At 38.3% G+C, this 20,804-nt stretch overlaps 4 protein-coding genes and 1 long non-coding RNA gene across 7 annotated transcripts; 2 read left to right on the plus strand and 3 right to left on the minus strand.

Annotated features, from left to right (window-relative positions):
- Window positions 1-328: 328 nt before the first annotated feature.
- Window positions 329-4,118, minus strand: LOC131022257 (ras-related protein RGP1-like). Of its 3 annotated transcripts, none has more exons than XR_009101194.1 (3): window positions 3,621-4,092; window positions 1,492-2,001; window positions 329-1,260 (listed from the first exon to the last, which is right to left on the minus strand). XR_009101194.1 is itself a non-coding variant. In XM_057951730.1 (2 exons), the coding sequence occupies exons 1-2, from the start codon at window positions 3,851-3,853 to the stop codon at window positions 1,554-1,556; spliced, it is 681 nt and encodes a 226-aa protein (XP_057807713.1). In that variant the 5' UTR covers window positions 3,854-4,118; the 3' UTR covers window positions 1,430-1,553. The 3 variants fall into 3 exon arrangements, 1 of the variants encoding a protein (XP_057807713.1); XR_009101195.1 differs by having other exon boundaries at window positions 329-1,271; XM_057951730.1 differs by lacking the exon at window positions 329-1,260 and having other exon boundaries at window positions 1,430-2,001; window positions 3,621-4,118.
- LOC131022255 (pathogenesis-related thaumatin-like protein 3.5) lies at window positions 426-1,469 on the plus strand. Its single transcript, XM_057951727.1, has 2 exons — window positions 426-565; window positions 627-1,469. The coding sequence occupies exons 1-2, from the start codon at window positions 514-516 to the stop codon at window positions 1,295-1,297; spliced, it is 723 nt and encodes a 240-aa protein (XP_057807710.1). The 5' UTR covers window positions 426-513; the 3' UTR covers window positions 1,298-1,469.
- Window positions 4,119-7,691: 3,573 nt separating the features above from the next.
- Window positions 7,692-9,138, plus strand: LOC131022271 (uncharacterized). The gene is made up of 2 exons (XR_009101203.1): window positions 7,692-8,018; window positions 8,151-9,138. It is a non-coding gene; the product is annotated as an uncharacterized LOC131022271 (long non-coding RNA).
- A 2,332-nt stretch (window positions 9,139-11,470) lies between these two features.
- LOC131022232 (transcription factor bHLH130-like) lies at window positions 11,471-13,966 on the minus strand. The gene is made up of 6 exons (XM_057951695.1): window positions 13,169-13,966; window positions 12,454-12,764; window positions 12,188-12,361; window positions 12,034-12,099; window positions 11,863-11,931; window positions 11,471-11,763 (listed from the first exon to the last, which is right to left on the minus strand). The coding sequence occupies exons 1-6, from the start codon at window positions 13,659-13,661 to the stop codon at window positions 11,695-11,697; spliced, it is 1,182 nt and encodes a 393-aa protein (XP_057807678.1). The 5' UTR covers window positions 13,662-13,966; the 3' UTR covers window positions 11,471-11,694.
- Window positions 13,967-14,933: 967 nt separating this feature from the next.
- LOC131022262 (cyclin-D3-1-like) lies at window positions 14,934-16,288 on the minus strand. The gene is made up of 3 exons (XM_057951735.1): window positions 16,007-16,288; window positions 15,717-15,918; window positions 14,934-15,631 (listed from the first exon to the last, which is right to left on the minus strand). Exons 1-3 carry the CDS (start codon window positions 16,088-16,090, stop codon window positions 15,495-15,497), a joined length of 423 nt encoding a protein of 140 aa, XP_057807718.1. The 5' UTR covers window positions 16,091-16,288; the 3' UTR covers window positions 14,934-15,494.
- Window positions 16,289-20,804: the final 4,516 nt, after the last annotated feature.

Genomic DNA, 20,804 nt, shown 5'->3' on the forward strand with positions numbered 1-20,804 from the left:
CACCAAAACCAAACTGAATAGCTACAACCCATGAGTGAAAAAAATATAGTTACAAGTTTCTTATTGTTACATTTAACATTAATTTAATCTTCTTTCCCTTTTTTGGCACGCATTCAAAGTGAAAAATGTTATTCCTCCATCAACGTATCGTATTATTCTCGTCAATTGGAGTAATGACTAATCACAAATTCTTCCTAAATTTTGTGAAGCGTAGATCTCTCATAGACTACTTCTTGTTCTTGTCGTATCATCATAAACACACATTCCGTTTCTCACCAATTCCGCAAAGATTATGCAACGGAATCAAACACATCAAGAGCACACAACATTAATTAAACATCTCTCTCTCTCTCTCAACCATTTCATATAAATACCTAATAGTATTAATAAAAGGCAACGTTACATCCGCGCATTCTCAACTGAAACCAAACACAAAAGGTTAAAAACAATTATTGCAATTTGCAACCAACTATATATATTTTGCTCAACTGAAAGTGAATCTGATTCATCACAATGGTATCATCATGGCTTCTTTTCCTAGGCTCACTTCTTCCATTCTTCACAGGTAGTTGTCCCTTTCCACAGCTATCAACAGCATTCCAACTAACTAATACTCTCAATTTCAGGATCCAAAGCTGCAGTCTTCACGTTGCAAAACAGGTGTAAAGAAAATATATGGCCCGGAACCCTCTCGGGAGCCGGCCACCCTCTGCTCATAAACGGCGGCCTGCAGCTCAAACCAAATGAGCGAACCAACGTCGTAGCACCCACCGGGTGGTCGGGCCGTTTCTGGGCCCGCAGCGGCTGCAGCTTCGACCAATCGGGCAAGCAGGGGAACTGCACCACTGGCGACTGTGGTGGCCTCCTGCAATGCGGTGGCATTGGTGGGACACCTCCGGCTTCCCTGGCGGAGTTCACTTTAGACAGCCCGGAAGACTTTTATGATGTCAGCCTCGTCGATGGGTTCAACATGCCCATCTCTGTCGTCCCATCTGGTGGATCGGGTAACTGTTCAGCCGTGAAGTGCAGCTCCAACTTGAACCTGCAATGCCCGGAGAAGTTGCAGGTGAGGGTCAATGACGGCGGTGAGACGGTGGCTTGTAAGAGCGCTTGCTTGGCTTTTGATCAGCCTCAGTTCTGCTGCACAGGAGCCTACAACAATCCTCAGATTTGCAAGCCCAGTAATTATTCAGAGGTTTTCAAGAAAGCTTGCCCCACAGCTTATAGCTACCCTTATGATGATGGCACTAGCATTTTCACCTGCAAGGGGGCTAATTATTCCATCATATTTTGCTGAAATATTTGAAATTAAATTGAAGCTAAAGCATACAATTTAGTGTTATGGTATGATATTACTGTGTATAGAGGAAACGGATATAACAGAGATGGCACATGAAATGTGGTGATAGAAAGTGGCTACGATTTTCAATGAATGAAAAGAAACTCTTATCATATATAAATTTAATTCACGAGGAAGATAATGTAACGTACAGTGTTGTTACTTGTATATAATGCGACTCGGTTACTTGAAAATTCGGAAATGAAGGATTAGACTATGATGATCTACAACAGCTAAAGTTGCTAGCAGCAGGCGCAGGTTCCTGTCCAGGAATGACAATCTTGGTACCCTGAAGAAGTGCTTCGTTTCCTCCGGATTCTGCTTCATTAGCAACGAGCGATTTCTTGCTAACGACACGATAAATCTCAGTCAGGACAGTTACGAAAGCTTGTTCAACATTTGTTGCCTCAAGTGCTGATGTTTCCATAAAGCATAGGTTCTCCCTCTGGGCGAACTCTTTAGCATCTTCAGTTGATACAGCTCGATCTGTTTCCAAGTCGGATTTGTTGCCTACGAGCATAATGACAATATTCTTGTCAGCATGGCCCCGTAATTCCTCCAGCCACCTAGCCATATGATCAAATGATTGACGATTGGTGATATCATAAACGAGCATTGCCCCTACTGCTCCTCTGTAATATGCACTGGTCACCGCCCTATATCTGAAGTCATTGAGTTTCGAAATCCAAGTAAAAGAATCAGCAAACTGGAATATATAAAACTGTACTTTCCTCTCTTGCATGAATAGAAAGAGGACAAAGTGGAAGCAGGAAAAAGAAGGCGTTGTAACATAATGTTTGAGATAAAAGAGAACGAGAACAATATTTCTTCATTGTCAACAAAATGAAATATTTTCTTATCAATTACCCTTTCAACTTTTATAAGGTAGATCAGGAGAACAAAGTTGGTAAACGTGACAAACAACATGGCTTTAGAACAATTAATCACTTTCCTGACGAGCGCTAACCATATAAACCCTGCTATCCACAGTCACTTCACAAACAATGGGGGCTATTTGTCGATTTAAAGTTTGATTTTTTGAAAATATTTAAGTTTAAGGACCATGAATCAACATAACTGCTTTAGAGGTGGCTGATCAATGCAGCAGCCATTCTAAATAAAAGTAATAAAGTAGAAAATAATGATAACCAGTCATGCTGGCCTGTAAAAAGATGAAAGGGCAGAGTTCCCACAATCATAATATAAGTTTATGCACTTGCCTAGAGTAAATATGAAATAAATTTGTGGATCAACACAAAAAGAAAATGCAAAACCAAAGGTACCAAAACAACCACAAATTCTATCCATGTTCGTAGGTTTGCAAGTTTACTAATCTGAATAAGTCTAAGCCACTAACTTTCTCAAACTTGGGGTAAAAGCCTTAACCAACCTTCAAATAATTTATTCTTTCCCATGCTTAGTTTTACAAAACATCAAATCTCTAAGGACATGTAGCAAATAAATTCATAGTGGATAAATAAAGGGCCTGCAAGAGGTGTGATTGATACAAATAATATGGGGCGATTACTTTGAGTGATAGGATGAATAGATAAAAATAATCAAAGCTAATCTACCATTTACTTTGATGGATTGATTAATTTTGAACTTGTTTGACCATCTTATCCTTCAAATACCCAATCATATGTTTTATCAATCTACCGTATCACTCAAAGTAAACGCTCCCGAAATAGATTTGACAACATTTTGGGGAAATTCCATAACTCGCGCGGCAGCAGGTGATCCCTGTACTACCCTGTTCTAATCCAAACTACTTCCAGTTCATGTAGTATCAATTATCCCATAATCACAAAACAACTGCTGAAACATAGGAGTATTTGGACGCTTCAGCTGTTAGAAAGAAAGCAAGAACTAATCAAGCTTTAAGTTCAACAGAGCAACCCTATCGCCTCTAGCTAGATAATTCAATTACATTTCTTTCTAAGAGCTCAAAATCCTAAAATCCATAGATATAACAAAACGCAGTAACAATTTCCAGTCATAACACAATTATCCTGTATTTTCCATGAATGATTTCGTTTTCTCCTCAAAGTGAAGAACCATGACGGCAATCCAAAGCAACAGCCTATATTCTCATGGAAGCATCTCGTTTAACTATATTGCATTAACCAACTCCATAACAAGAAAAACCAAGTAGAAGATCCAAAAATCAATTAGAGAAATTCACATTAGCATACAAATAGAAAAACCCTACACCTTGATAATCCCAAAGAAAATAACACAAGGGGGAGAGAGAGAGAGGTCCATGAGAAAATAAAGTTACCTTTCTTGACCAGCAGTGTCCCAAATCTGCGCCTTGACAGTTTTGTGATCGATCTCAACGGTCCGCGTCTGGAACTCAACACCGATGGTGGACTTGGAGTCCATACTGAACTCATTCCTGGAAAAGCGAGCTAGCAGCTGCGATTTCCCCACCGCGGAATCTCCTATCAACACGGTTTTGAAGACGTAGTCGACTTTGTTGCCGCCGAAAGCCCCACCGTACAAATTCGACATCGCTCAACTCCCGATCGATCGATCAAATGGAAGCAAGACGGATTTATAGTCGTTTGTAATACGTATAAACAAGTATTCTGCGGCTTTGTACAAATATATAGGTACGCGGTTACAGATATACGGTGGGTTGTTTACAGCACAAAAATGCAGAAAGGAAGATGATGGGAAGAGCGAAAAGTATTTGAAGACTATTGACTGACTCGTCTCCCACTCCATCGTCGCCTATTTTCATTTTTCTTTTTTCACTATTAAACTATTACTCCCTCCGTCCCGTTAATCAAGTCCCCTTTCTTTTGGGCACGGGTATTTAGGAGACTAAAATTAAGAGTTAAATGGTATATTGAAAAAAGTTACTGTTACTTTAATTAAGGCTCTAATACACCGCCTGTGCACCACCACCACCGCCTGTGCACCACCGCACCACCACAGCGCACCACCACAGCCGCCAGAACAGTAAGCCTTAATTTCAATTTCTGAGCCGGAACACCAACCAAAACACCACCACAGAGAAATCAAGAAATGGAAACCTTTCAATTTCTGAAATTAAAACAACAAAAATAATTGAAAGGGTGGAGGCAAGCCCTAATCGTTTTGGGCGAAACAACAAAAAATGGAAATCTTTCAATTTCCTCTCTGCAGCGGCCGACGGCAAGAGGTGGTGGGCGAGAGCCGGAGGCGGAGGGCAGAGGCGGCGTTGGAGCCCGCGGAGGCGCGAGGCGACGGAGGCGTTGGAAGCGGAGCAGGAGGATGGTGGAGGCGGCGTAGGAAGATGGTGGCGAAGGCGTGAGGCGCCGGAGGTGCCAGGCGGTGGAAGAAGGCGGAGGGCAGCGGCTATTGCGGCAGAGGCGGCGTTGGAGCCCGCGGAGGCGCGAGGCGGCGGAGGCGTTGGAGGCGGAGCAGGAGGAAGGTGGAGGCGTCGCAGGAGGATGGTGGCGGAGGCGTGAGGATGGTGCGAGGCGGTGGAAGGTGTTGGAAGCCGTGGAAGGTGGAGGGATTGGAGGTGGTGAAAGAAGAAGAGGAGAGGGGGGAGTGGGGGCGATTTTCAGAGAGAAGAGAGGAGAGAGAGAGTGACAGATCGGTGGGTGGGTGGGTAGGTTTTAGGGTTAATTAAGTTACTAATTCATCCCTAATTTTAGCCAAAAAAGGAAAGGGGACTTGTTACATGGGACGGCTCAAAAAGGAATACGAGACTTGAATATTGGGACGGAGGGAGTATTTCTGGAGGCAACAAATTTCGGGATCATAACATTGCATGTTCCAATTTATTCAATATTTTAAAAATCCAGTTGTTGGAAAAAAAAAAAAAAAAGACAATTCCAATTCTTTCGTTTGTGTAATAACCACTGTATAAATGTGGGCATTTAATTAGAATTTGGTATATAATCGCTCCGTCCAGACGACCCTTTCATTTTAATAAATTAGTTAAATATATTGTGAATAAAATAAGGTTCATTTTTACTTGTATTTTCAAATTAATTAATTTGGTGGAATGATAAGTCCACAATGATTAATATTGGTAGATAAGGAGTAATATTGAAGATTAATTATGTGTGTGAAATAAAGGTTCTATTTTTTATGATATTTTAAATTGATTATTTTGATTGAGTGATGAATCCAGTAATAATAATATGGGTTAAGGTGCAGATTAGTCCCTGAAGTAGATCCCCTTAGAGCGTTTAGCCCCCCATTCTCGGTCAAGGCGCGTTGACCTTCCTGAACTCCAGAACAAGGGTGCAACTAACCCCACATAACTAACGGCCTACTCACGCCGTTTCCTTCGATTTTTTTTGTTTTAATATTAAATGGGGCCCACCACCAACGAATTTCGGTGACTCGACGGTGGCTGTAAGGCAGAGACGGCCCGCCGGAAGTCGAACCAGGACGTCGATTTCAGTCGAACCTAGAGGAAGCTAGGGCTCAGTCGCCCTTCTGTTTTGGGAACAGGGGAAAAACGACGTGGGAGCCGCGGGCCTCGTTGGCCTTCAGAAGACGCGGCCTCGCCGAATCCCAGTGATAGCGGCGGCGGCCGGAATCGAAGAGAACAAGGAGGGTTAGGGCTCAATCTAGAACTTCGCCGAGAGCTGAGAGATGGGTATGCTGAGTCGTCAGTGAGTAAGGAGAGAGGGAGGAGGAAAGGAGCGGCGCCTAGCGGCAGCGCCGGCTCGTCGGAAATCACAGGACGGCGGCAGCAACGTCTCACACTTGATATTTGAGCTTTGAAAATTAACTTGAGTAATTCAAATCAAAGTCAACGTCTTAGTCGTGCCGGACCTAATTAACCACAGCATGCATTTAAATAAATCTCACACTTGATATTTGAGCTTTGAAAATTAACTTGAGTAATTCAAATCAAAGTCAACGTCTTAGTCGTGCCGGACCTAATTTCATAAAATTAAAACATAATTTAATAAGAACTAAAAATAATTAATATATAATATAATATATATATATATACCTTAATGTTTTCGAAATTCTCGACTTCTGTTTTATTTGTTTTACGATGGAAAAATGCCATCTATCGTCTCACCTCTATTTATAGTAGTTAAAATTTGAATAAAAAAAACATGTAGGCTTGAGGAGTCACATTAGTAGACCTCACACGTTTGCATAATTGCATAGTTATATATAAGAAGACTCCACATAGTCATTTGCATGCATGTATATATGTAATATATTATTGATATCGTAAACTTATAGATGACTACACGTGAAATACTAAATACAAATGATTTTGAATTCGTCCAGATTTATTTATCTTTAAATATGAATTACTAAATATATATATATATATACATAAAATATTTATATACATACATATATATAATCTTCTAATTGAAATTTTGAATTTGATCTATTCTAAAAATATATAGATATTATTTTAAGGCTAAATTTTTATTTAAAAAAATATCATTTTTCTTACTAGCGGCGTGACCAGACAAACATAAAATATTTTTAATAATTTGAAAATTTTTAAATAAAAATTATAAAGAAAATAAATGGTTTTGGACTGTGACATATATATATATATATATATATAGGGGTGGGCTAGAATAAAAACACTCTTAAGTGTATAAAATACAAACGTTTTTTAATGTACGAATTTTATCCAACAGGGTTACGAATTCATCCAACATGGTTACGAATTGCGAAAAATAAATTTTTGTTACCTTTGGGATTCGAACTCAGGACCACGAATTCATCCAACAGGGTTACGAATCAACCGTAGATCTTGATGATCTAAGGGCTGAAAATCATTTATATTTTATACACTTAAGAGTGTTTTTATTCTAGCCCTCCCCTATATATATATATATATATATATATATAGGGGGCCGCTCCAATGAGACCCCCTAATTTTAATGAGATCTAGGGCACGATCCGGTGCGTTTATTTTATCAATCCTATGGCTGATATTGTATCTGGAGGGTGATTTTTTTCGCAGGGTTCGAATCCTGGAGGGAGCAGAATATTTTAAATTTTGTTATTCATCAGTATATACTGCATTGTTCATTAGTATATACGGCCCTGTTCATCAGTATATATGTCTTATTCATTAAGAATTTTTTAAATTTTATTTTTCATCAGTATATACATCTTGTTCATTAGATATGCGTTTTGTTCATTAGTATTATATGTGTTATTCATTGTACTCATGTTACACGAAAAATAGGGGGTCTTACTGGAGCGCGCCCCTATATATATATATATATATATATATATATATATATATATATATATATATATATATATATATATATATATATAGGGGCGCGCTCCAATGAGACCCCCCTTAAGTGTTAGGACTAAGATCATATAATAACCATAGGATTACATTGATCCAACCGTGTATATTTTTTTGGGAATTATTTAATCCTATTTTTTCCTGGAAATTGACTTCTGCGTTCACACTGACAAAAGGGCTATTCAGTAAATTATGCAATAACGTGTATCAACTAATCCCACAAAAATCGGTGGTGAATAATTGCTCCAAAATTTCCGTTGGTTTCATTTTACATTTTTTTCCTTATTCATTTGCAATTAGAGTTTTCTTCCTTTTCATTTTATTCCCTTCAACGGCGAAATACAAAGGCGGAACAAGCGGCTTCTTCAGATTTGGTCGAGCGGTGAAGACGAAGATCGTCGTGGTAAACAAGCGGCATGAAAGGTAAGTTGCGATAAAAAGGAAATTTATTTTTTCGTTTTTCAATTGTTTATTTATTCCAGAAGTTTCGAATCTCATTTTGTTCAACAAGATCTGTAGAATCGATTAACTGTGCTTCTTTTTTCACTTTTGAAGGAGTGGATCTCATTTAAAAAGAGGTGAAAATAGTGAGTTCATCGAAAACATGGAGGTTTGTTGTTATTAGTGTTGTATTTCTTTGTTGTTTAAAGTTCTGATTTTTTTCCGATTCTATGCAAATAGATGTGGAAAAAGAATTCTCTTTTTGTTGGCTTTGTTTTTTTATGAGAATGTATTTTTTCTTTTGTTTTCTGATTTTGTACTGTATGTTGCATTTGTTTTTCGATTCTTTGCAAATAGGTGTGAAGAATGAATTCTATTTATCTTGTTTTTGTTTTTGTACCAGAAATTTTCCCTTTCTTCTTTCTTATGCAATTTCCTCTAGGATTTTGAATAATCTCATCATCAACTTGTTGAAGAAGACTTCAGAACTTGGTTCTCTATGGAAAAGGTGTTGGATTAATTTTGTGGTTTAGCTGCTAGAGACCTAGCTTTGGAAAAAGATGTGATTCTCCTTCTGGTTTCGGTTCTTTTCCTTTATTTGTTGTAAACGCTCTTCTCTTTGGGGTAATTGGTACTACTGGTACCAAAGATCCTTTTATTAAAGTGCCTTTTTTCCTGATAAAAAAAGCTTGTTGAAGAAGAAGGTGAACTTGCTGAACAAGCGGCAAAATACGAAGGTTCCAAAGAACATTATAAGTTTTTTTGTTTTTCAGAACCTGGTTCAGGCAAAATCCGATGCATCACGTACGGCTGGAAAATGTAAAATAAGGGTAAAAAAAACTGATCGAAGATGTGTTATTTGACAGTAGTTTTTTAATATTTAGCTAAACATATGTATTATGCATTAGAAAATAAATTTATTCATTCGACATCTTTTTCTTATGTATTATACATTCGACATCGCTTAGTCGATCCTAGCATTAGGTCATTGACCGACATTAGTTTGTTGTATATTTATTCATTACTGTAATCGTTATTTATAATTGTAATCACATATACATAAATTTTTTTTATCTATATTCACTACATGTTATGTTTTATTCTCATAAATATATACATTATTCATTAAATTATGAGCACGTTATTTAGTTCGGAGAAAGTCTTATTTATAAATATTTGTTATAAATATTACAAAGGTACACAATGATTAATAACTTGTTCATCACATATAATGTTTTATTCTAATGAATATAATTGTTATTCATTAATCGTAATTCATGACCGTAACCACATAAAATATATGAATGAATAATCTAATTTATATTCACTACATAATATGTTTTATTCTAATGATTATACGCTTTATTCATTAACTGTTAGCATAAAATATCATAATGTAACCAGGGGGCTTAGCCCACTGGCCACCGGGTCCTCACTTAAGTGAAGTGACCCGGGTTCGATCCCTCTTGGGAACGAATTGGTGATTGGAGATATAAGGTGGAGTTTGGTGAATGGAGAGATAAGGTGGTTCTTGGAGTGGATGGGGAACTAACTACTAACATCTAACATGACTTTGACCGATCAAAAAAAAATAATAATAAAATAAAATATCATAATGTAAAACTATTTTCCGCAACTTAGTTCTATTGTAATCAAATTCAATGCGTAAATCTGATTCTGTTCATCATGTATTATAATCTTATTCATTACGTATTATACATTATTCATTAAACATTTTGAATAAACGTGCAATGACTTACGATTATGAAATAACATAATATAAGAAAATTGTTGAATAAGTTATGTCTGGTGGATAAATAATATTATTGGATATTGTATTTTTTAACAATACATATGAACAAACATGACTGTATAGATTTGTATAGTTAAATAGAGATACTTTTTCAAAATAACAAATAAAAATGTAACAATAAAAAATGAACTAACATAAATTAATGCAGTAGAATCTAAAAAATTTACAAATTGTGAAAGAATATAATAATCTAATAAAAAAATTACGCATATATTTGTTTCATATTGTATAAGTTATATTTTGTGCATATATTCCATATTATTTTTATTAAAATATATGCATAATATATGAGAGAGAAATCTAATAATAATATAAAAGATTTGGAATAGATATGGGAGGAATTATTTTCGGTAGTTATAAAAATGTTATGGACACATCTAACCTTTATAGAATTAAATAATAAACAAAATCAGAAAAAAAATCTAGCCATTGGATTGATATAATAAACGCACCAGATCGTGCCCTAGATCTCACTAAAATTAGGGGGTCTCATTGGAGCGGCCCCCTATATGGGAGCGCTCCAATGAGACCCTCTATTTTTAGTGAGACATGAGACACGATCTCGTGCATTTATTTCATCAATCATATGATTGATATTGTATCTAGAGGAATAATTTTTTTTCTCAGGGTTCGAATCCTGGAGAAAGCAAAATATTTTAAATTTCGTTATTCATCAATATATGTTGCATTGTTCATCAGTTTATATGTCTTATTCATTACTAATTTTTTAAATTTCATTATTCATTAGTATATACTGCCTTGTAGCCCTTATTCATCAGTATATACGTCTTATTCATTGTACTCAGTGTCTCACAAAAAATAGAGGGTCTCACTATATATATATAAACAATGCGTATTTTATTTATATGACAGTAGTAGATCATACAAAAATATAGTTTAAATTGATTTCTATTTAACTCTCATACATCTTGTCATCCACTAGTTCAAAATCCAAACAAAACAATCATCAATTTTTTTACTATGTGAGACCCATAATGTACAGCAGGATTAGATTAGCCAAGAATAAATGATCTTGAAGGAAACTTTCCGTAAAATATCACAATTATTAGTGAATCCAATTCTGTATTCCATACCATCATCTTCCAATCTTGTAATATCCCATATCTCGTTGCATTAATAGACACGCACGTCACAAATTCTATATTATTATTATTATTATTATTATTATTATTATTATTATTATTATTATTATTATTATTATTATTATTATTATTATTATTATTATTACTCCCTCCGTCCACTAATTCAATGCCTTCTTTCCTTTTTGGGACATCCACCAACTCAAGGCCTATCCATTTTTAGTAAATTTTTATTTATATTTAATTGGTGGGTCCCAAAACAATAAACTTTTTCTCCACTCAACTAATAAACAATACATTAATTGTGGGTCCCTTTCTCCACTCAACTAATAAAAATATATTTTTTCTTAAAACCCGTGTTTTGCTCTTTAGGTCATGAATTAGTGGACGGAGGGAGTATTATTATTATTATATGCTGGATCACTCCTAACAATTTCACGATCTATCACAATATATACATCTAAACCTGAATTATATATCCCATTATATTATATATACATCAAACCTAAAACACAATCACGTATACCAAAAACTAGATTAATCTTACAAGTCTACGCACCTCATATATATACAGAAATTATTCATAAAATGAAGCTACATATATAAAGATTATGAGCATACGCTACAGATTACATCCGCATTGTTGGTGGAAGCCTACCAACATCGACAACGGATAGCGCTCCTTCAACTAGTCGTAAAAATAGCACATACACACGACAGCCTCGACGCAGAAAATCTAATTACGCTACGATCTGGGACCTGTTTGTTGAGATTTTATGGAGCAAACGCACTTGGCCTTCATCTCCGTCAGCGTCTGCACAAGAAATAATGAGGGGAAGATGAGTTTGGTGGGACTTCATGTGAATCTTGTACTATTGAAAGGGACTCATCTCTCCTCTTGTAATTTAATTACCTCTACTTGCACTTGAAGGTCTTTAATGTATTGAACTGCCAAATCCAACATATCAGCTGTGCTCGTTTGCTGTCAAAACCCAATCCCACCTCAGTAAATACACAAAACCGGCAACATGGCTGTTTTGTTTTGATTCCTTTCTACATTCGGACAAGAAAAAGTGAATATTACCTTGTCCATATTTGGGAAAAGGTCTTGCAGCTTCTTCATCTTCTCACTGATTCTGGTGCGTCTCACCTGAAGAATTAATTAGCAAATCCATGATATGAGTTTGTGTGTACACGTATGATTGAGCAATGAATGAGAACAAGAGCTTATGTTTTACCCTCTCTGCTATACTTCTTGGATGAGTGGCGCAGCCTCTTTTCGCCCTAATCTGGCAGGGAGTCGTGTCCGGTTGAGCTTGCAGAAACTTGTCCAATTCGGCCATTTCAGTGGCAGTTTTGGGCAAGCTCAAATGGTGAACTAAACCATGAGGGCTTCTCCTCGTTTCTCCACTCTGGTTAAATGGAACAACATATTTCAGTAATAGCCAACACTATAAACATTAGCTTAATTAATCAAGGGAAAAAGGAGAGGTGAGGTTCCCACCTGGCTCTCCAATCCATTGAAATTGGAAAACATATGATCTCGATTTCTTTTCAAGCTGCTGAAAGGAGTGTCGTTCCACGAGTCCTGAGGGAAGAGGGCGTCGAATTCTCTGGCGTTGGCGCTTCCCAACTGCCCGTTTTCAGGGTTGCGCGTCGCATTGGCAATGCTTTCGTTCACGTTCTCAGGTATGCTAGGCATGAACCTCGAGGATGAGAAGCTAATGTGACTGCTCAAACCACCTGCTGCTGATGAACTTGCTTTTGAATGGTTCTGCACTCTGTAATCCTCCACCTCCCCCATTATGCCATATCCTGACAAAATGTATGTTTCAACCATTAACACATCACACTATATCCTTAGAAGCTAAAGAATGGATCAATTCCGATCTAATTCGAAGATTCACCTAGAATTAGGGGCTGAAAACATCAAAACAGGGAACAATATGAAGACAATATGTTGTTTAAGATAGGATAATCTAAATTAAGATTTCTCCAGAAAATATCTACTGAATTTCTTGTGAGCTAGATTAATGAAACAATATGTTGTTTAATTATTTTTGTGAAATAATTTCTCATTCCAGCTCCCACGAGTCATCATTACCTCATATTCCGGATCCAAAAAAAGGCTAAAAGTCAACCCAATTTGGTTATCCAAAAAGAATCAATTCAAGCAAGCATCAAATCAAATACACACACGAAATCAGCAGCAAAATTACCATTGAAGAATCCAGCAGGAGAGCTGCTCTGCCTCACGAGATTCGACCTCAAATTAACGTGATTCTCCATCCCCACGGAATAAGATCCGACGATAGCACCTCCGCCACCACTCACAGCGCTCTCATAACCCATATGACCGGGTCGGGGCTCCGATTCGGCCCCGACCTCCTGCTTCAGATGATAATGCATCGGATTACCGCCCTTCTGAATCTGATTCAGATCACGCGGCCCATCCATCAGCGCCGACAACAGAGCTTCCGATTCGTCGCCGCTGCTGCTGTTTTCAGTAGTCGAATCCAAAAGCGCAGCGAGTAACGAGCTCGGCGCCGATCGATACCGCGCTAACCCCTGCTGATTACTCTGCTGCTGATTCAGAAACAAATCGGACCCCATCGAATCTCTGCTCTTGAAACCGCCGTCATTACTCGGATTTGGGAGAAGATAGCTGCTGTTCCTGCTCATATCTCTCGAGATTGCCTCTGAGCTGAACATACTAGCGCAGGATTATTACGAGAAGCAGAAGCTAGAAGAAGAAAAAATAAACATTAATGGAAGCTCCGAGATCAGTAGATTTTCATGAGAGTGTGAACAAAAGTTGCTCGAAAAGGAAAGAGCAATACGCTGAAAACAAGGGGGGTTTCCTTTTTCTGTTTTCCTGCGAAAATCTACAAGAATTTTTTGCTTTCTTGCTATTTCTGTCTCCAACTGAGATATGAAAGAATCACAGAAATAGCAAAAAAAAATTGGAAAAAGCAGAAATGATTAAATTGTTCCCAATCGCTATTTATTGACCCCAAATTTCTCAAGGCGCCCTTGCTTTTATCTTTTATTACAAATGGATATACTTTACCGCCGACATCAACCGGTCCACAAATCAGGCCATTACAGTGTATTTACTATTTAGCCCTTTGTTTATCTACTAATTTCCATCTAAGGCTAATATTTTACAATAAATCTATGCAGCCACATTGTGGCCACCCACACACTAATATAATAAGGACAATCTTGATTTATTTAATTTATTTTTTAAAATAAAAATAGGATTTAGTTATTTTATTATATACTCTACATTGTACTTATTTTTTAAATTTTTTTTGCATTTTTTATTTTTAATTTATTTTTTAATAAAAATAAAAAAGTTACCAAAAAATTGCAAAAAAATAACTATTGTGTAGAGAATATGATAAAATAACTAAATCTTATTTTTATTTTAAAAAATAAGTTAAATAAATTAAATTATTTTCTACTTAAGTAAATTGTGGGTGGCCACAATGTGCCTTAAAAAAATTCTAAATTAATTACGTGCGCGTACGATATATAGCACGAGAATCTCGATCCGGGACTTGGGCTTTTGTAAAATTCATTAATTAATCTCTTTTTGCGCAACTTATTATGGGTCATAATAAATTGCAAGTTTAGTTTTATTAATTAGGTTCTTACTGAGTAATTTTGTCTGGTTGTGGCATTATAGTATTCATGGTGTGTGCGTTAAGCGTGGAGTGTTTGTGTTCAAGGATTTTTGGTTTAAGTTAACGTCATCCAAACCTTGTAAGCATAGAAAACTTGGCTTTGAGGTTAAGGGAATGCTTGTTTATTTGGATGTAGTTGACTACTAAACGTGTGGTTGGTTTGGTTGCTCTTTTGACTATGGAAAAGGCCGCTAGGGACCTAGGGGCTAGGCTTACTCTCTCTCACCTCCTTTTCTTTTCTTTTTTTTATTTATTTATTATTATTACTAATAATTAATCAAGTAAACTTCTCCTTCAATTATACTATAAGGGTGTGTTTGACAACTAAGTTGAGATAAACCCATCTACACAAACCCAATGAAAGGTAATTTGGTTGGACTTGTTACGTTATGTAGGTTGTGCATTTGGTAGAATCTCTGCAAAAGCATGTAAATAGATGCTCAGTGTTTGGTATTCAAAACTAATACCAAGTTACGGGCAAGAAATGACCAAAATATCCAATGTTCACAAAGTTGTTTATTCCTCAAAAACGTGTCCAAAAACTAGCAAAATCTGCTTCAACATGTCACCGCAAATGTAGAACAGAAATCATCAAATCAAGAAGAACCCAGTATCGGCACGCAGAATCTCGTCGTCGATGCTCCTCGAGGTGCTGCCGTTCTCATGGCGAATCAGCGCGGGAAAGGGAGGGAGGGTTCCTGAAATTGGAAGAGAGAGAGAGAGAGAGAGAGAGAGAGAGAGAGAGAGAGAGAATAAACAACGGGGAGGGGCAGAGGGGCCGCAGTCGTTCACGGTGCATAAACTGATATTTGCTAATAGGTTTTTTGTTAAACAACCAGCAACAACAAAACTCCAATCAGACCTTGCTAGCTCTGAGCACAAGCAGAAGCTGATCTTCATATTCCGCAGCATCTTCATCTCCTATATCTCTAACTGCATAAATCATTGTTGCAGCAGCAATCGCAGAAGGCAGATAATGTACTAACCTAGAATCTGCACTAATATAAATTCTTGTCAAGAATCAATCGTTTCACAACAAATCCATTCAATCAAAAATGCAATCAAGTGATCTACATACCAGCAATAGCTGAGAGAATCACACCCTCGCATCTCCTTAAAAATTCCCAATGTAGATTCTTCACGAACTCAAATCGCCTCGCAATGTGGTCGAAGAAGGACATCGACGTCATCGGATTCATCCTCCATTCGACCGTAAAGAGTAGGAGAAGCTCCATTCTCTGAATCGTCTTTGCCTCGAACAGATATTTAGATTCCTCAACCTAAAACACACCCAAACCAAATGAATAACCCTAGAAAAGAAAACTCCCAGAGGCGCAAAAAAGAAAATGTCGATTAAATCAAACCTACTTGCAAATCTAACAAAAGCGACACTTCAGTCTTTTCCACTTTGGCAGCTACACAGAGAAACGCGACGGCAACCAACTGATTCATCCATGGCTTCTCCCTCTAAAAGCAGCGGCTGGTGACAAATATGTCGTAATAGTTCACGGCTAAGGCAGCGTGTAGGGTGGTGGTGGCGATGGAAATTGGGGGCAATTGTGTAAACAAAAAAATTAACAAGGATTGTTGTAGCTTCGAGCTTCACAAACTGAGGGTGACCCCCGCATCTGTTTCCTTTGAGGAACAGTGTTTTTAGCTCGGGCCCATGTCCAAATACGGGCCTTCCTCTCTATTATACTTAACAATTTAACAGCGAAAATACCCTAATTAAGCATGTAATGAGGCCTCTACTTACCTATCAAACTGGGCCTAAGTGGCACAAATTTTTGTGTTAGGGCACATGAATTAGAGAAAATGTGTGAATTGGTTAAATATGATAGAGTTTATATTTTTTCAGTGATTAATTTTTGCTATATGGAACATACCATTTATACTGGGATATCTTAAAACCGAATACAAATTATTTTTAACAATAAATCTATGCAGCCACATTGTGTCCATCTACAAATTACTCCCTCGTCCGCCAAAAGTGGACTACTTTTACTATATCGGGCGTCCGCAAAGAGTATACCACTTTCTTTTTATAGAAATGGTCCCACCATCCACTTTAATCTTTTATCCTTACAAACACTCTTTATTTACAAAAAAACCACCCCAAATTCAATACCAACTACACATCTCATAAAGTGGTGGGACACTTTCTCAACTACATTAAAATTATCACCAATTTTATTAAATCATGTGCCCAGCCAAAGTGGTCCACTTTTGGCGGACGGAAGGAGTAGTTTAATAGGAAATTTTTTGATTTATTTAATTTATTTTTTAAATAAAAATAGGATTTAGCTATTTTATTGCATTGTCTACATAATCCTTCTTTTTGCATTTTTTATTTTTTATTTTTAATAAAAATAATAATAAAAGGTTACAAAAAATAACTACAATGTAGATAATACAATAAATTAAAATAATTAAATCTTATTTTTATTTTAAAAAATAAGTTAAATAAATTATTATTATTATTTATTTAGCATCACTCTTTAACTAAAGGGATGACGAGAGCATTAATTTTATTTTTCATTTATTTTTTTTAATTGAGAGGATTTAGTGAGAACCACAATTTTCGTGAGAGCATTAGAACTATTAAAATTACTGTATCTGCTATTCAAATTAATGCATCCGCTATTAAATTTACTGCATTAAAAAAATTGCTTCCTTCAGAATTCGAACTCAGGTTCTGCATTCATCCACCGTAGTTCTTGATGATCGAATGACTTAAATTGATTCTCCGTACTTATTTTATTTAGTGGTTCTTATTTGAACCTATATATAGGGAGTGGATCATGTAGATCCACCCCCTTATCCTAGTATATAGTATATTGTAGTTTTCCACATTTTTTTTATCAGACAAAAAGGAATTTCATTTCAAAATGGCACCAGCAATGCCAGGAAATTACACAAGTCGAGAAATGAGCTCGTTTGAGCTCCACTCAACAAAATTCAAATCAACATCCACAACCCCGAAAGTTCGATTCCAACCCCAAGTTCTAGCTTTGATTTCCTGAATGAAATCACCGACAATCGATTCTTTTCCTTCAAAAATTCTCTTGTTTCTTTTATTCCAAAGCATCCAAACACATCCGATCCAAATCATGTTCAGCAGCTTCCGAATCTTTTTCTTCCTTCCACAGTGTCCGAACATTTCCCAGTGCATTGTTGTTGAAGCAGGTCTGGCCATACACATCCCGCACCATTTTTGAATCTCATCCCAAATCTCCTGAGTTTTTGTGCAGCTGGTGAACAGATGGGAGGCTGTCTCAACGTGTTCGTTGCATTGATGACACACCTTATCTTCTTCGACCAAGAGTACTATCTCTTTTTCCAGATTATCACACGTTGTGTTGAGTATCGACCCTCGTCGTCGTTGTTGAAGGCTTCCTTCGACTTTGGGCAGCCACAGCGCAGCTACAAAGCCGCAAAACAGCAGCTGCACAGCGGCGCAGCAACGAGGTAGCAGCAGCCTCGACAACCTGCAAGAAAAAACACACAAAGAGAGGAACAAGGGGCGTCGATCTTCTCGGCTCAGGTACAGCTCTCTTCCTCTCGATCACGCACACACTAAGCCACGAAGAATCACAAAGGGGACGTTGCTCTCGCCGGCACCACAATCGGCCAACAAGCCTTACACCTTCACCGGTAGCACCTCCACACAAAGGAAGAACACTAAGCAATTTTCGTCTACACTACATCCACAGACCAAGGGCTCTTTAAATAGCCTACCATAGAAGGATCTAGAGAAGGAAGGTGAAGAGGTTCATGGGGGAGAAGAAGCGCAGGGGTCACAGCCCCAAAAGGGCACTAATTTTCGACTGGAAGGGGGGAATGGGAGGGCTGCCAAAATAAGGAGGATAGGGCATGGGCTTGTTGGGCCAAATTTGGGCCAACTAACAACACGTTGGAAGGCGATTCCGGAGTAATCTCCAAGCTGTAACAGCGGCTTTATGAGGCGCGGACGTCTTCCAGACCTCCGCCATTCTCCGCTTGTCGGCAGTGTGATGAGGATTCACAATGTTCCTTGACTTGATCACGTCGTAGGCAGATTTAGTGGTGTAAATGCCATCTGCTGCCTCTGTCCATTCCCACCCATCTTTGTTACCTGCAGAAGGACAAAAATTTGCAATAAAACTTGTTAGTGACTCCACCGCCTCCCTCTCTCTTTCCCTGAGGTCCCTTCTCCATTTCAGATCCCATTCCCAGCTCCCCCCAACCCACCTCTCGCATTCCCCCACGCAAGCCTCCCGATTGTTGCTAAGGTGGTAAAGCCTTGGGAAGAAAACTTTCAGAGGTTCCCCGCCCGCCCATGTATGCTCCCAGAACTTCGTAAGATTCCCATCTCCCAACTTCCTTTTCATTTTTTGAAAAAACCAGCTCCCAATTTCAGTTCCCCCCTTTTTAATCACCTTTGCCCACCAACCTGCTTTCGCCCTGTACCCATCTCTAAGCACCACTCCATCCTCTCTCCAATCAAGAACACCATAAATGGAATTAACAACCCTAGTCCACAAAGAATCCCCCCCATCCCAATACCTCCAAATCCACTTAAACACAAGAGCAGAATTCATCCATTCAAGGTTTCGAAATCGCAGCCCCCCTTCATTTTTACCAAGGCACAATTCACCCCATTTGACCCACGCAATGTGATCATTGACACCAGACCCTCCCCCCCAAACAAAGTTACGGCACAAAGAAACAAGAGCTCTCACGGTTGATTTAGGGATAAAAGAGAACGAGAGTTGATAGATAGGTAAAGCTTGCAAAACAGCCTTAACCAATGTAATTCTACCTGCCAGGGACAGCCGCGAATTCCTCCATCTAGCAATTCTATTTTTGACCTTCTCCACCAAATACTCCCAGTCGATGATGCTATTGAACCTGCCGCCAATCTTAATACCCAGAAATTTGAATGGCGTTCTGCCTACCACACATTTCAGTTCTCCGGCCCATCTTTCTGTTGTTGAATCATCCACGCCGATGCCCACAACACAACTTTTGCTGAAATTCACCTTAAGTCCGGACATGAGTTTAAAAATCCTCAAGATATACCTGACAGCTTGGGCGTTCCTGTCCTGGTTCTCCAGGATGAAGATCGTATCATCGGCGTATTGTAAGTGTGAAATTTTGACCTTGTCCTTGCCAATTTCAGCCGGTTGTAAAAGGTTTTCTCTAACTGCTCTGTCTGTCAAGGACTGTAAACCTTCAACTGCTATGAGGAACAGAAAAGGGGATAGTGGGTCCCCCTGTCGGAGTCCTCTCTCAAGGCGAAACTCACCCGCCGGCGAGCCATTGAGGAGAACGCTTGCGGAGGCTGATGTGAGACATCCCTTGATCCATCTTCTCCAAATTGGATCGAAGTTAAATCTATCGAGCATGATATCCAAGTAGTCCCATTCGACCGAATCGTAGGCCTTTGCAAAGTCAATTTTGAAGAGAATTCTCCCATTCCTCCTCTTCTTAGCTTCGCTGATAGCTTCATTAAGAATGACCACGCCATCGAGAATAAACCTCCCGCTGATAAAAGCGCTTTGATTCTCTGAGATGATAGAATCCATGACCTTCTTCATTCTGTTCGCCAACACTTTAGCAACCACTTTGTACACGCTACCGATCAGAGAAATTGGACGGAAGTCATCAATATTGCCACATTCCTCCTTTTTTGGGATAAGGACGATAAAAGACGGATTACCTCCTCTTGGGATCTTCCCGTACCTGTGAAACTCTTTCATAAGAGTGATGAAATTCCCTTTTATGGTCTCCTATGTCGATTTCCAGAACTTGAAATTGAATCCATCCGGCCCCGGGCTCTTGTTAGAGTCACAACTCCAAACTGCATCTTTGAGTTCTTCCTCCGTAAAATCCCTGACCAGCCATTCTCTGTCGGCCTCTGAGAGTCTACGTGCCGTGAAATCCTCAGGTATGATTGGTAGAATCCTCCTTTTTTTCCGGAAGAAGTTCTCGAAGAATTCCGTCACTTTGAATTTCAGAGTTGTCGGATTATCCACCCACTGATTTTCGAACCACATTCCGGCGATTTCATTTCTTTTTCTTTGCCCATTGATGATTTTATGATAGAAATGAGTATTCAGATCGCCTTCTCTAAGCCACCGAGACTTGGCTTTCTGTGCAAGGAAATCATTCTTGTTTCTGCAAT

The sequence above is a fragment of the Salvia miltiorrhiza genome, chromosome 4 (genome assembly GCF_028751815.1).
Source record: "Salvia miltiorrhiza cultivar Shanhuang (shh) chromosome 4, IMPLAD_Smil_shh, whole genome shotgun sequence".
In the NCBI taxonomy this organism is placed as follows: domain Eukaryota; kingdom Viridiplantae; phylum Streptophyta; class Magnoliopsida; order Lamiales; family Lamiaceae; genus Salvia; species Salvia miltiorrhiza.

Coding starts and splice junctions, on each gene's coding strand:
- LOC131022255 (XM_057951727.1), top strand. CDS start 514: ATGGTATCATCATGGCTTCTTTTCCTAGGCTCACTTCTTCCATTCTTC. Junction 566..626: donor ACTTCTTCCATTCTTCACAG/GTAGTTGTCCCT, acceptor TCTCAATTTCAG/GATCCAAAGCTGCAGTCTTC.
- LOC131022257 (XM_057951730.1), bottom strand. CDS start 3,853: ATGTCGAATTTGTACGGTGGGGCTTTCGGCGGCAACAAAGTCGACTAC. Junction 2,002..3,620: donor GACACTGCTGGTCAAGAAAG/GTAACTTTATTT, acceptor CAATGACTTCAG/ATATAGGGCGGTGACCAGTG.
- LOC131022232 (XM_057951695.1), bottom strand. CDS start 13,661: ATGTTCAGCTCAGAGGCAATCTCGAGAGATATGAGCAGGAACAGCAGC. Junction 12,765..13,168: donor TCCTGCTGGATTCTTCAATG/GTAATTTTGCTG, acceptor ACATTTTGTCAG/GATATGGCATAATGGGGGAG. Junction 12,362..12,453: donor TCAATGGATTGGAGAGCCAG/GTGGGAACCTCA, acceptor CCATTTAACCAG/AGTGGAGAAACGAGGAGAAG.
- LOC131022262 (XM_057951735.1), bottom strand. CDS start 16,090: ATGAATCAGTTGGTTGCCGTCGCGTTTCTCTGTGTAGCTGCCAAAGTG. Junction 15,919..16,006: donor CGCTTTTGTTAGATTTGCAA/GTAGGTTTGATT, acceptor GGTGTGTTTTAG/GTTGAGGAATCTAAATATCT. Junction 15,632..15,716: donor GATTCTCTCAGCTATTGCTG/GTATGTAGATCA, acceptor ATATTAGTGCAG/ATTCTAGGTTAGTACATTAT.